General features: G+C 33.6%; 1 protein-coding gene and 1 long non-coding RNA gene across 2 annotated transcripts in view; one reads left to right on the top strand and one right to left on the bottom strand.

The window, feature by feature from the left end:
• LOC126739042 (adenylate cyclase type 3) overlaps positions 1-14,740 on the bottom strand; it is a 1,002,544-nt gene that overhangs the window by 730,638 nt on the left and 257,166 nt on the right. Inside the window, exon 6 of the mRNA XM_050444560.1 lies at positions 14,002-14,113. Within this exon, the coding sequence (XP_050300517.1) occupies positions 14,002-14,113 (112 nt within the window). The remainder of the gene's footprint in view (positions 1-14,001; positions 14,114-14,740) is intronic.
• On the top strand, positions 2,408-3,573 carry LOC126739071 (uncharacterized). Its single transcript, XR_007661537.1, has 3 exons — positions 2,408-3,296; positions 3,352-3,433; positions 3,490-3,573. It is a non-coding gene; the product is annotated as an uncharacterized LOC126739071 (long non-coding RNA).

Raw genomic sequence — 14,740 nt, 5'->3', positions numbered from 1 at the left:
AAACAATAGGGTATTGTATATTTAGAAAAAATAAATAAATGGAAAACATAATTTATAAAATATTGTAGTATTGTACTTTAATTTTAATCTTAAATATATATTATTAATCTTTTGGAAATAAGTACCTATTTTTTTAAATAACTTTTATACCTAGGTAGAGAGGTAATTTTGGTAAGTGAAAACACAATAGATTTAATTAGTTATACTAATTTACAATTCGCAGTTTCGATTAATACTCATAAGAAGAAACTGCAAGAAACTTATGAGATAGGTAATGTTTTTCCAAATATTTGCCTAAAACTTACATAAAAAATTATAATACACATATACATACATATATAGTTAAACCTATAAAAATATACCTACTATTATATAAAAAAAATACTGATAAATAGAAAAAAATATACAATGAATTATTTTTATTTACTGCTCCTTCTTCTTCTTTGATGGAAAATAAACTTGTTTGTCCATTTTTCGTTTACTTGCATTTGTCTTATTTATCTGTTCCATCATTGATGTCAGTTGTCTCATGCACCTAGACATATACAGGTATATGTTAATATATCTTATATAATTTTATAAAAAGATAACTTACTTATCATAAGTTTCATCATTTAAAGATCTTAAAAAGTTTGATACACTTTCAATTTCAATTTCTCTTGTTGATTGCTTGTTCAATTGTTGTACTGCTACTTGTTGATTTTCAGTCGTCTTCTCATTAACAAATGTTTCAATTTCTAGACTATGGCTAGCTTCAATATTATTGAAAGAACATTCCTCAAGGAGTTCACCTAAAACAGAATCGCTTCCCTTCCTTTGCTCACACACCATAATGAACAATTGAAATTGATACAAATTACCTCTAAAATCGCTTCAATTGCAACAATATACTTTTTCAATCTTGTCTTCAATTTTCCTTGTGCGAACAAGTGCATAGTTTGTGCTTATTTTATGCTCTCTTAACCATTCCTCAAATCTTTCTTCGCTGGAAAAATGGAAAGTTGAGGACTCTATTTTGATATCATGCCTTAACCTGTAAATGAGCTTCAAGTCTTTGATAAGTCTCACAAGAATACTTAGTCTCTTTGCATAAGGGACAAGAAATGTGTGACTTTGGGTTATCTAGGAGCTGCTGCTTATGAATAACTTTAATATGTTTGTTCTTAGCTGAAATGGAAGAAAACATTTTACTGCATAAGTGGCACAAATTTTTCTTGATAGTTTGGTCCTGATTCTGATAGTTTTGAGTAGGGCCGTCCATCTTTACAGCTAAAATCGCTGAATTGGAATTAATACAGCTTTTCAGGTATTATTTTAAAACACTATAAGCAACAATATGGTCAATATTTCACAAAGAAACAAGTTCAGTATAATCGCAATAATTGATCAAATTAGTTGGAGCTTTTTTACGAAAGTAAACAACTAACAAACGCGGGAACATTCGTGTCGTTATTCTTGTCATTCACGTCAAACGACCGAATTTTTCTCCGAACATACACGATCACCGCCGGGAATCGGGTGCTTTTTAGTGGCGTCTTAAGTTATTAGGTTACTTTACTTTTTTTTGTTCTTTGCACGTGTTTTATGTTATTAAACTCCTTTTTCACTATTAAGTTTTATTACTACCATAAATTTCCACAACTACAGGTTATGGACCCAGGCACATTCTCAATTGTAGTAGTAATCTGAAGAGTTTAAATTTTTATTGAATAATAAAATATAGTGAAACCTAAAGAATAAAAGAACAAAGAAAATGGAGGCGACCACTATCATGAAGCTAAATGGTAAAGTCCAGTTCAGAGATCTATTAGAATCTTTGATGTGTCGCAGATGCCGCACTAACTAGTCCGTGCGCCTATGTCATATTTATTGTTGCATGATATATATGATAATATAAAATTTTATATAAAACAATATAAAATTTTATATTGTCTATCTATGAAATCATTTTAAATATACGTAAAACCCCATGTTTTATACTATTTTTTATTTTTCTTTCGAAAATGTCAATTTTTAGAAAGAAAATAATATCAAAAAATTGACCGCGGACTAAAATCCAAGCATCTGACAAAATATTTTAAACACTTCCAGCACTCACAGACTTGTCACCTCTTTTTAGCCAGTCTATTAAACAAAGATAAAACACCTGCGTTCTGACAATTCCTACTTTAGGCTGTGCAAGTGATTGTGTATCTCTCTCTATCCCACTGAATTTAAGAATTACGGGGCCGTACCCAAATAAATTTTTGGACCGTTTTTGTATTATTTTCGTCGTGTTTTTAAAGAGATCTTTACGGATGGGTCTATCGCTTTTAAAATAGTTGTTGGATGGGTCTATCAGCTTTAATAGTTGGGAGGGGGGCCATGTGAGGTTATTATTTGATGTGTTTTGCCAGTTATGCTTTTTACACGTTTATGAAAGTAAAGAATTTAGAATTTGGCCTGTATTCCTGTAAATTTTTTGCAGTTTTTACTGTGAGGAACAGTGTTTTTTTATTTGTGTTTGTGGATTTGTTTTGGTATTATACCTAAAGACCTTAAAATGTTTCGACCCTGGAAAAATAGGCAGGAAAATTTGGCAAATGAAGAGGAAAGTGTTTGTGCGGGCCTATGGAGGCCGTGGGTGTACAAGAAAGACAATAACATTTGTGAAAAAAAAATAAGAGTGATCTGGGCAGTGATTTAGACTTACATAGTTCTCATAGTTCATTTTCTAGTATTAAGGAAGCAAAAAGAAGCAAGGGAAGTAGAAGCTACAGAGGAAATCAAGCAGTTTTAAAAGAACAAATTTATCTAAATATCTATAACAATCTAAGGAATGATACTCAGTTCACAAATGATTGTAGTGCTTTGCAAAATATAGCGTTTTTAACAGGGGTTCCCTATAGTACAATATGCCTGTAAAAAAAAGGATTAAACACAGAATAAAAAGGAAAGATGCAGGACAATCAAAGGGACTTGACATGGATATTGCCAAATTGCTAAGGAAAGGTGTGTATTCTAAATACAAAAACAATGAGGTTCTGACCATATAGACACCTTATCGGCAAGGGACAAACATTTCTCAGTCTCAACCTTGCAGAGATACCTGATAAAACTTGGATTTAAGCTTAAGATGGTTAACAAAAGAGCTGCTGTAATGGAATTGTCAGGTGGTGTATAGAATATTTGAGGAAAATTTAAAAAATTTGGGAGGAAGAAAGATCCATATATTATTTAGCCGAAACATGATATGATACATTTATGATTGATGTATGATTTCCATTCTCTGGGAAAAAAGTCTCTTTTTTGCCATAGTAAGAAAACCATAATTTTATTAATAAAACAAGTTTAAAATTTTGTTTTTTACAGCTTACTGCCCCTGTTGTCCTTCAGTGATACAATAAAGACTGCTTCTTCCACCATTCTCTGGGAAAAACCCTGTTTTGCTATGGTAAGAAAAACACTGTTTTTTATAAGAAAACAAATCTAAAATTTTGTTTTTTACAGCTTACTACCCCTGTTGTCCTTCAGCAACACAATGAAGACTGCTTCTTCCTCCATTCTCTGGAAAAAAGTCCCTTTTTTGCCATAATAAGAAAATCCTATTTTTATTAATTAAACAAGTTTTAAGTTTTGTTTTTTTCAGCTTACTGCCCCTGTTTGTCCTTCAGCGACACAATAAAGTATATATAATGTAATGCTTTAGAATCCATATGCTGATGTGCGAGATGAAGTTGGAATCCATGGCGGCAACAGAGAAACTGTTTCCTTCCTTAATGGAAGAAACTGCTAAAGAACAATGGCAAAAAAACAGAATTTACAAAATTTGTATTAACTTTTTGGGCCAGATTCAAAAGAGTGGTTAAATTTATAAAAGTATTTAGTATCCTCACTGTAGTTTTAGGATCCAGTATACTTAAAATGTAGTGTTTTGTATAAGATTTTTAGTTTTTAGTATAAGCATTTATTTTTTTTAATTTTTATCTAATCTCTCCTAATATGCATAATAACTAAATACGAGGCAAACAAATTAATAAATACGTTCAGGATGTAAAGTGTGTTTTTTTTTATAAGTAAAACTTGTGTCTTTTAAAGGCATAAAGTATAGACAGCCAGATGATTTTTAATGTAAAAGTTTATTTTAAAAAATATACTTCCAATTTTCTGACTACATAATTACTTTTTATCAAAAGAAGTTGGTACTAAATATAGAGATGGGGGGTTTTCATGAGTATATTATTATAATAATATATCATAATATGTATTAATTAAAAAAAAACTATAATAAAGGACATTGAATATGGCAGCCACAATCCCCATTAATAACCACCACCATGTAAAAATAAATCTCAATTCCCAAAAAAAGGAAATATGTAAAATTTAATGCCTTAATCCACAGAATAAATGGGCCCAAGTAATTTGTCACCTACTCTCTCATTAAACTCAAAAATGCTTTATTGTCAATATAAACATAGAAGTTGTAGACAAAGCCATTAGACTGTACATTAAAGGAATAAAAACGAGAAACTAATTTAAAATAAAATAAAATTATATAGTAAAACTTTGAAAAATACTTAAATGCTAATCATTAAAAATTCATCATAGTTTAGGTGCTACATAGTTTAGTACGCTTTACTAGCAAGAAATATTTTCTTCCTTGTACGTAGGCTTTTTTCAGTCTTAAGTTGTCTTATTTCTAGTGGAAGTTTATTAAACAGCTTTCTACCTCCATATATGATAGAGCTACGGACAAGTTCAAAATGAGGAATGGGTAGCCTCAACAAATAGTTTTGTCGCGTATTATAGTGGCTTCCTAAGTGGAGTTCCTGTTTATATTTTCTAAAAACTAAGCAAACTGTTTCCAAAATAAAAATACAACACAGGGTTAAAATATTATGACTTACAAAAAGCGGGCGACATGAATCACGAGGCTTGGCCCCACATAGATATCTAATGGCCCCTTTTTGGAGTACAAACACTGAACTAAAAAGTTAATTTGAACATTAATCCCAAAAGCAAATTCCATATCGAAGGTGCGACTCGATAATCGCGAAGTATGCAGATCTGGCGATGGAGAAATTAAGACTGGTGGCAATAACCCTTAGGGCGTAGCAGCCTGATGAGACTTTTCTACATACATTCACAATATGGTCTTCAAATTTAAGGAACTTGTCTATGGAAAGACCCAAAAACTTACTGAACGGTGGCATGGTGATGGCTTCATTATTTAAACATATATAATTTGTATTACATTTAAGAATATTTGTTTTGGAAACATTAAATGTCAAAAAATTTGCATCACACCAGTCTTTTATTTTTAACAAATCTGCACGTATATTGGCCTCCATTTGAGAAACATCAGAGTCGTGCCAGAGGATGGTGGTATCATCGGCACACCAGTTACCTGCAGTTCTGGCAGATCGTTCACGTAAATGAGAAAAATTAAAAGACCAAGTACTGATCCTTGCGGAACAACCCACATTTATATTAAGTTCCTTAGACATACCACCATTAAAGTTGACAGCCTGGACACGATTTGATAAGTAGGAACGAAACCACTCAAGGGCAGTTCCCCTGAAACCATAGAGCTCCAGTTTCATCAGCAGCACTCTGTGACTCATGCAGTCAAATGCCTTGGACAAGTCACAGAATACCGCTGCTGCAACTTCACCAACATTCAGTCGGTTGTACAGGTGCTCTAGAAAGCTAAAGATAGCATCATTTGTGCTCACAGACTCACGAAAGCCAAACTGCTGAAGACTCAATAGGCCAAATCTATTTGAAAATGAAACCATCCTCACCTTAACGAGCCGTTCCACTATCTTGGCTAAAGTAGGCAATAACTTTAGTTACGTAGTAACTTACTTAGTTTTCTATTTCGTTTCTTAATATTGACAACAGGAAAAGCAGTGTTAAAATTGTTTAATACTATTTGATGAAAGCTATGCAGTGGGTTAACAGTAGTCAATACATTATTCCAACTTGACATATTGCAAAGCAAAGAGACTTGACTTGTTATAAGGGACTGATGGCGCTAAAAACTAAACTTATGAAATTAAAATTTTTGGTTAAACTCATTTAACGTACTTAAATCTTATATTTAAATTAAATATTATCTTGCTATCAACTATCTCGAATTTCTAACTTAATAAAACTAAACCCAAAAATCCCGAATAATAAAGTTTTAAATACAAATAAATTTTAAGGCCGGACCTGTGCAACTTTTCACGCTTGAGTGGCTGTGACTAAGGTCAGGCGTTTAACAAAATAGTACGTGGGCACATGCAGTCACATTTTACGAATCAAATGTATAAATTCTTAAAAAAATGCTTAAAACATTTATTTATTTAATGAAATGATTAAATATCGCTTAGAATAATACTTTATGACTCTTTCCACATAAAATTTTGCGGTTTAAAGATGCATGTCATGTGACAATACAAGCAACACCGGCACACGGACTATTTGCGGTACATCAAAGATTCTAATAGATCTCTGAACTATACAATCTGGAATGTTTGGCGGTTCCAGATAAAAGTGGCATTGATGGCAAAGGGTCTGTAAATTACTATTGGCATTGAAGAGAGGCTTACTGAAGACAATGACAAGATTGCCAAGTGGGGAGTAAAGTATGCACGCGCCCAAGAATCACTGGTCACCAGAATGGAGGATGATGTACTTTGCCATGTCATGCAGTGTCAAACCGCAAAGGAAATGTGGGAAAAATTGGAGAGTATTTATGTGAGAAAATCAGAGGTCAGTGCACATCTTCTTAACGAGCAGTTTTATATTGCAAAGTTTCAAAATGACAGTATAAATGGCTTTGTGACTAAAATTACTAATATCAGGACTAAACTGACACAGATGTGAGAGGACATACAGGAGAAAATGGTTATGACTAAAATTATTATGTCTCTGCCTGAGAAGTTTCGCCATTTTAGGTTTGCCTGGAAAAGTGTTGCCCCGGAGAACCAAACTTTGAACAATTTGACTGCTCGCTTGTTGATTGAAGAAGAAAGGCTTCAAAAACATAAAGAGGAATCTGTGCCCTTTTGTCATATCAATCTGTTAGATCTATCTCGAAAAATTCATCCATTATCTCAAAGATGCTGGTCATACACTTTTATAAAAGGTAAAAAACACGAAATCTACAGCATCACAAATACATTTAATAAAATAACGAAGGTTACATGTTTCGCTCGACTAGAGCATCATCAGACCTAAACAATAATTAAAATTATGTAACCCGAAAAAAGGAGAATTCAACAAAAACTTACCATAACATACACAAAACACCTGATATATAAGTAAACAAAGATTACAATAAAGTGGCACTATCTATGTACAAAGAACTCAAGTAAACAATCAAATCACTTTATACATTTTAGAAATCTAACCATCATTTTTAGGAGTCTAGAACTACTTGAGGTTATTAAAAACTAGGTGGCCATCAAAATCAAACCTTTCATTAACACAGGACAGATCTGGGCTTTTAAAAGCTTTACTAATCTCCATTGTCTCCAACAAGTCTAGTTTTTTACTTTTGTTGCACTGATGCAGTATTTTTATATTTTGGCTGTCAGGAAAATCATGTTTGGAGTCGAGAAGGTGATTAAGAGCAAAAGCTGATCTGGTCATTGTGATTTCGGTATTTTTAAATTTATTGTATTGGGCCTTGTGTTCACTAATCCTAGTAGAAATCTTCCTACCAGACTGGCCGACGTACACTGCAGGGCACTCTTTACACCTAATCTCATAAACTCCTGGAGAAGATAGCGGGGGTAGTTTATCTTTAGTTTTAATTAGATGTCTTTTTAAGGTATTATTGGTTTTAAAAGCTGGGGTTATGCCAAAGGGAGAAAAGAGAGAGATCTATGTCCAACCGAAAGCAATGTCAAGTATCAAATGGTGACAAAAATATTAAAAAATGTTTTTTCTGTGTAAAACTCTGGCCACTTCAAGCGGGAATGCAGAAATATAGAATGCAGCTACTGCAAAAAAAGTGGGCATCTAATCAAGGACTGTTTTGCCAAGAAAAAGAAGGATGACAGGGACAAGAATCTGCTCAGGAACGAGTCAGGAGGAAATAGGAACTTTGCCCTCATTACAGTGTCCAGTATGGTAGAATCTGAAGTAGAGGTCGACTGATTTGTGGACAGTGGTGCATCGCAGCATATGTGCAAGGACAGGGACTTGTTTTATAGCTATACAAAACTAGAAGCCACCAGGAGCATCAAAATTGGTGATGGGACAACTCTTAAAGCGGAAGGTCAAGGTAAAATTTGTATCAGTGCTTAAAATGGTAATAATTTTCATTGTGTAACATTGTGTGATGTTCTTTATGTACCTAATCTGAAGGTTAATTCGTTTTCGCAAGGAAAGGCTCTAGATAAAGGTTTATCTTTAATTTCTGATGCCAAAAGAGGCTAAGTTTGTCAGATAAACTTTTTAAAATGGTATTTAAGCTTCCTGTTTTTTCTGAACACACAGAGCAATGTCCAAAGTTGGGGTTTAGTAATGAAAATTGTTATTTTGTTAAAAATCAGAGAGATATTAAATGGTGGCATAAAGCATTGGGGCATCAACATTTTCGCTATGTTAGTAATATTTTAAGTTCTAATGGTATTGAAATCAAATTATCTGACAATTTCTGCAGTTCTTGTGTGCAAGCAAAATTTTGTAGAGAAATAAAAATAGAGCTACCGGGCCTGGAGTTTTATAACATATAGATTTATGTGGGCCAATGGAAGAGCTTTCATTAAACAATTCTCAGCACATGTTCTTATTGAAGAATGACTATAGTAGCTATAGATTTGTTTACTTTTTAAAAAATAAATGTGATGTGTATGAAATCTTGAAGGATTTTCTTGTATATTTTGGAAATCAGACTAATAAAAGGGTTAGAATTATCAGAAGCGATAATGGTGGGGGTTCCTAATTTGGGTAGTAAAAAATTTGTTTAAAAAGAAAGGTATAAAACATGAGTTGACGGTCTCTTACACTCCTCAACAAAATAGTAGGGCAAAAAGGGAATTTAGGACCATAGTAGAGTCTGTTAGGGTCATGTTAGCAGAGAATAATCTATCTAAAAATTTTTGGGCTGAGGCAGCCAATACTGCTGTGTTTTTATTGAATAAAACTGGTATGAGTCCAGTAGAAGGAAAAACATCTTACGAGTTACTTTTTAAGAGAACTTTTGACTTAAATATGGTCAAAAGTATTTTTGGTAGTAAAGTGTGGGCTTATATACCTCAGGAAAAGCGAAGAAAATTACACATGAAAAGTAAATGTGGAATATTTATTGGCTATTCAGACAATATAAAACGGTACAGGGTTTATTACAAGGAAAACAATATAGTGGCTATTGAGAGAGAAATTATTTTTGAAGTAACAGAAAATGTAGAAGAAAATATTATGTCCCGAAGTCTAGATAAGTACCCAGAAATCACTGAGGATCAAAAAATTGAGTTTTTGGTAGAGGAGCCACAAGATATGCAACCTCCTGATGAACTTGAGGAGCCACAACTTGATTTTGACTATGAAAATAATGTAGAGCCAGAGGTCGATCTAAGTGTCGTTTGGTTGCCAGGGGTTTTAAACAAAATATTCTTTAGGAAGTTTATAGTCCAGTAGTTAGGTTAGCAACTGTTAGGACAATATTGTCTCTTTGTGTCCAAAAAAATTGAGTTGTATATCAATTGGATGTCTGTAACGCTTTTTTGCATGGCGATCTAAAAGAACATTGTATATGTATTTGCCTAAAGGGTGTATTTTCATGAAAAATATGGTACACTACCTTTTTTTATTTTTTTCTGTTTTTGTAATTTTCATTTATTTCTGAGCAAATTTAATCTCTTGACTTTCTTTTGTCCGAGGTTGCGTATTCGATTAAAAAAATAAAATCCAACTACCTAAATGTAGTACGTGTATATTATGGATGTTTAGATGTGATTTTTGTTTTAAATCAAATGAAAGAAAAAGAAACGAAATAATTATAAAAAAATATTAAAAATGACCATCCCCTGTCATTATGCAAGAGTCTATACGTCGTCGCATTTGTCGACGAATCCCATAAAAAATTCCGGGAGAATTTTAAATTACGGCACATGAATTAATGATTCGACTTCTCCGGAATACTGTACACTAAAGTTTTTAAATGACCCCATGTGGTAAAATCTAGTGGATTTATATCTGGTGACCGAGGTGGCCACAACTGAGGACCACCTCGGCCTCTCCAACGATTTGGATATGTTATGTTTTGTCTAAATAACGACGTTCTAATAAATTAAAATAAGCAGGCGTGGGACTCTGTAAATTTTCTCTATTTAGAGAAGGAAGCGAATAAGGAAGCGAAGAGACAAAGATCGCTTAATGCCTTGGCACTCTATAAACATTTCCTTATAAACTTCGTTGTTGCTCGGGCATACAGAATTCGATAATTATCTATTCTAAAAACATTAGACAATTGAGCATAGTCCAGCTGTGAATACAAGAAGAAGAAGAAAATGACATTGACAATATTGACATTTTGACTTTTTTTTTATTTTACTTATGTCAAAAGTTTGTTGTAATGTGAAACTTAGAACTTAGTTTTTGGCTTTGTTTTACTGTTTTACATGAATTTTCATTGGTTCTAGCGCCTAAAACGCTTAGTTCAGGCACTTAAAACTTTAAAATGCTTCCTGTGCAAAGATTTTTAATTAATGAGTTAGAAAATCGGATTAACAGAAATAATATTATGATGTATACCCACTTTTTATCTATAATGATTTGCAATTGCAAGGTGTAATTATACATAGGATATTATTTACTTAAGGGAATGGATAAATACTTACCTAGTAAAATAATTTGATTTCTCCTTTTCCTTTTACCCTAAATCACAGAATACAAATATAAATAAAAAACGAAAAACTGAAAATAAATCTTGACATAACACTGGAAAAAATCAGGTAGTGACTCCCGTCCATCGCACGTTAAATTTTTCCCCCTCCTACTAAAATTTCCCCGTTCACGGCGCGGCGTACGGATAGGGAGTCGGTGCCAAATCCAAATAATTAAGCCAATAGTTTATTCTCTCCCACAATAGACGCTAAAAAAGGAAGAAAATAATATCTTTACAATAGAAAGGTCCTTTTCGTTGTCGCTTAAGAAAGCGTGGTCGTCTATATTCGTTCTGTAACGAAAAAGCCCGAACGGCGTTACAGAGTACGAAATACCGTAGAGATAGAGAATAAAGAGTTTATCTATCGCTATTTGCGTTACAGAGTCCCACCTCAGGAGCCCCATCGTGCATAAACCACGTTATTCTTCTACGAGGGTGGTCCCAGAAGTACCCGACCCAAGAAAGAAAACACGAAAATTTTCGAAAAAAATGTATTTATTTTTCAACATAATCTCCTTTCAGCTCTATACACTTTTCCCAGCGATGTTTTATAAGTTCGATACTCTTTTTATAATAAGAACTTTCTTGCGCCTCGAAATAGCCATTAACTGCAGACATCACTTCTTCATCGTTGGAAAATCTTTGACCACTGAGCCAGTTTTTTAGTTTATAAACAGAAAATAATTTGAGGGGGCTAAATCTGGTAAATAGGGTGCATGAGGTAGCAATTCAAACTTTAATTCGTTAATTTTGACCATTGCAATAACGGATTTGTGAGTTGGTGCATTGTCTTGATGTAACAGCACTTTCTTCTTGCCCAACCAAATGTGGCCGTTTTTGCTTCATTTCTTCGCTCAAACGTTGCAATAAGTTCGCATAATACTCGCCGTTGATAGTTTTACCTTTTTCAAGATAGTCAATGAAAATTATTCCTCGCGCATCCCAAAAAACTGACGCCATGACCTTGCCTGCAGATCAAACGGTTTTCCCCTTCTTTGGAGCCGGTTCTCCCTTCTGAGTCCATTGTTTTGATTGTTCTTTTGTCTCAGGTGTGAAGTTATGGACCCATGTTTCATCCATGTTTATGAAACGACGCAAAAATTCTGCTTTGTTACTATTAAATTTCGCTAAACACTCAATTGAAACATCTTCACGACACTGTTTTTGCTCGAGTGTGAGCAAACGTGGCACCCATCTTGCACACAGCTTTCTCATGTCAAAATTTTCAGTTAATATGCGATGTACCGCACTTTTTGAAATGCCTCCTTTGTCCGCTAGCTCGCGCACTTTCAGTCGACGATCATCCAGTAACACTTTGTGAATTTTCTTTAAAATTTCTAAAGTCGTCAACTCATTTGGTCGACCACTGCGATATTTGTCTTGGCAGCTCGTACGGCCTCGTTTAAACTCTGATACCCAATATTTTACTGTTGTTAACGAAGGAGCAGACTCACCCAGAGTAGAATCCAGTTCAGCTTTTATATTGGTTGGGCTAAGGCCTTTCAAATAAAAGTATTGTATCACATAATGATAACCAATTTTCTCCATTTTCACAAATTTACTGAAAACGTTCACTATTCACACGCTATATCATACGCTTTATAGATTGTATGCTTTCTAACACACTGATATTTTCCAAACTACTACCGACATCTCTAGGTCAGGCCGGGTACTTCTGGGACCACCCTCGTAATATCTAGGGGTACCGCCTCAAGACGTCCCGGAAGTATGTCTTGGAGAAAACGAATGTATGTTTCCCCATTCAATCTCTCTGGTAGAAAATGTGGGCCAATAAAGTGGTCTCCAATGATTACAGCCCATACATTTAAAGAAAATTGTTGTTGGTGATGAGCTTCAACTATGGCATGGGGATTTTCATCTACCCAAATGTGGTTATTATGATAGTTATGGAAAAATTAGCTTTGTCGGTAAACAGAATCTGCCTTAAAAACTGAAGGTTGTGCTCAATGACTTCTAACATCCTACGAGAAAATTTAAGAAGCCTAGGAAAATCTCGTGGTAATAGATTCTGGACTCGTACGTGATATGGATGTAATAACTGATCCTTTAAAATAGTCCATATCGTCATATGATCGACATATAGCTGCGGGCCAATTTTTCTAGTACTGGTGTCAGATTGTTCATCAATTACATTAAGTACTGCTTCTTCTAATTCCGGTGTTCTAATATCGCGTTGACGATCGCAATCATGCTTTTTTGGTAAAAAAGTTCCAGTTTCTCGTCTTTGATGAAGGCTTGCAAATAATGTATGATGAGGTGCCAGTCGTTGAGGGTACATTTCAGCATACATTCTAGATGCTTGCAATTAATTTCGGTTAGCAAGACCATAAACAAAATGCATATCGCTCATTTCTGCATTTAAATAATTTGCCATTTTGATGAAATCTATCAACATTGAACAAAAAAGTTTCTATTTTAAAGGAGGCAAGAACCAATAATCATCAGCAGACATTTAACAGGTTAATACAGATTAATAGGTTAATACATTATTTGAAAGGTTAAGTAAAAACAAAAAAGGTTAAAAGGTTAAGTAAACAGTAGTGGATCATATTTTTCATCAAAAATATTTACTTTGCACCTTGCATGAACGTCACTGATACAAATTAAAAAAAATTGTGAGCCATAGAAAATGCCCTTTTGATGCATAGAAAATGAATATCAAATATTACTAAAACATCTACAGGGATTTCACAGGTATTGTAAAAAAACATATATTTTTCTTCAATCTTTATCACCCGGTATCTCTAAAGTTAGGACTCTTTGGACATATGTTCATATAAAGTTTTTTTCTTAAAATTTACCCAAGAATCAGCCCCTGAATTTTGTTTGCATCTATTTATTTACACCCTGTATATTGTGTTAATTTTTTTAAACGCCGAATTTTTTTTCCTTTTGTAAACAGAATAGTTTATTCTACAGTTTAATAAATCTACATTAACCACATACGGTTGATCACTTGAAAAATCGTTGAATAAACCTATATTGTCCGATAACAATACAAATGATGTTTTGCTTCGACTAGAAGCCAATTTTCAAAAACATAACGCTAGAATTCCAGTCACATTTGCCTCCTTGCTTATATAATAACAAAAGATATTCTAAAAAAAAACACTTACCTCGGCGAGCTTGTCGAATCTGGCAAACAACTCATTCAGCATTTTAACCAGCTCTTGAGCGGAGTAAGTGGATGAGATGGCTGTAAAACCTACTATATCCGCGTAGAGTATGCTGAAACAAAGACAAACATGCTATAGCCAGAATATACAATTGAAATCTCATTGTTCTTGGCATTATCCGCAAAGTTGCTTTGGATACGGACGGTTTTTTTTTATAAAGAGCTTTGCTCATGCTCTAGTTATTTCGGAAAATAAGTTCCTTTATGTAGGAGCTTTTTCATTATTTTATGTCTCGAAAATATAAATTTATGCCTCTAAATTGCCATATAGTATATATGTGTAATAACTAAATACTAATAATAGTGCTTGCATCTGCCATGCATTGATTCTTTTTTTTTAGTTTAGTTTTTTATGGAATTATTTAAAGATATTAAGGTTTTACTGGAACCGAAAATTTGGAAATTTTGCAATTACATTTAATTGAATTATTCAAAATTCGCTTATTAAAACTTTTTGAAACTTTACACGTGGGTTTGCCAGATTAGTCTCTTTAAAAAGTTATCTTACATTTTTTCTGTAAAATGTACAGGGAAGCCAATAATTAACCCCCTTAAAATTTACATGGGATTTTCTACGTTCCGCTCGGCGACGCACCACCCGGCATAAAAGGACTAAGGATATTAGTTCATATGCGTAAAAAGCTTGTCTTTTAATGAACGGTCTAGTCCATTTGTAAAAG

Source organism: Anthonomus grandis, chromosome 8, assembly GCF_022605725.1.
Source record: "Anthonomus grandis grandis chromosome 8, icAntGran1.3, whole genome shotgun sequence".
In the NCBI taxonomy this organism is placed as follows: Eukaryota; Metazoa; Arthropoda; class Insecta; order Coleoptera; family Curculionidae; genus Anthonomus; species Anthonomus grandis.
This window is presented reverse-complemented; position numbering and strand designations above follow the sequence as displayed.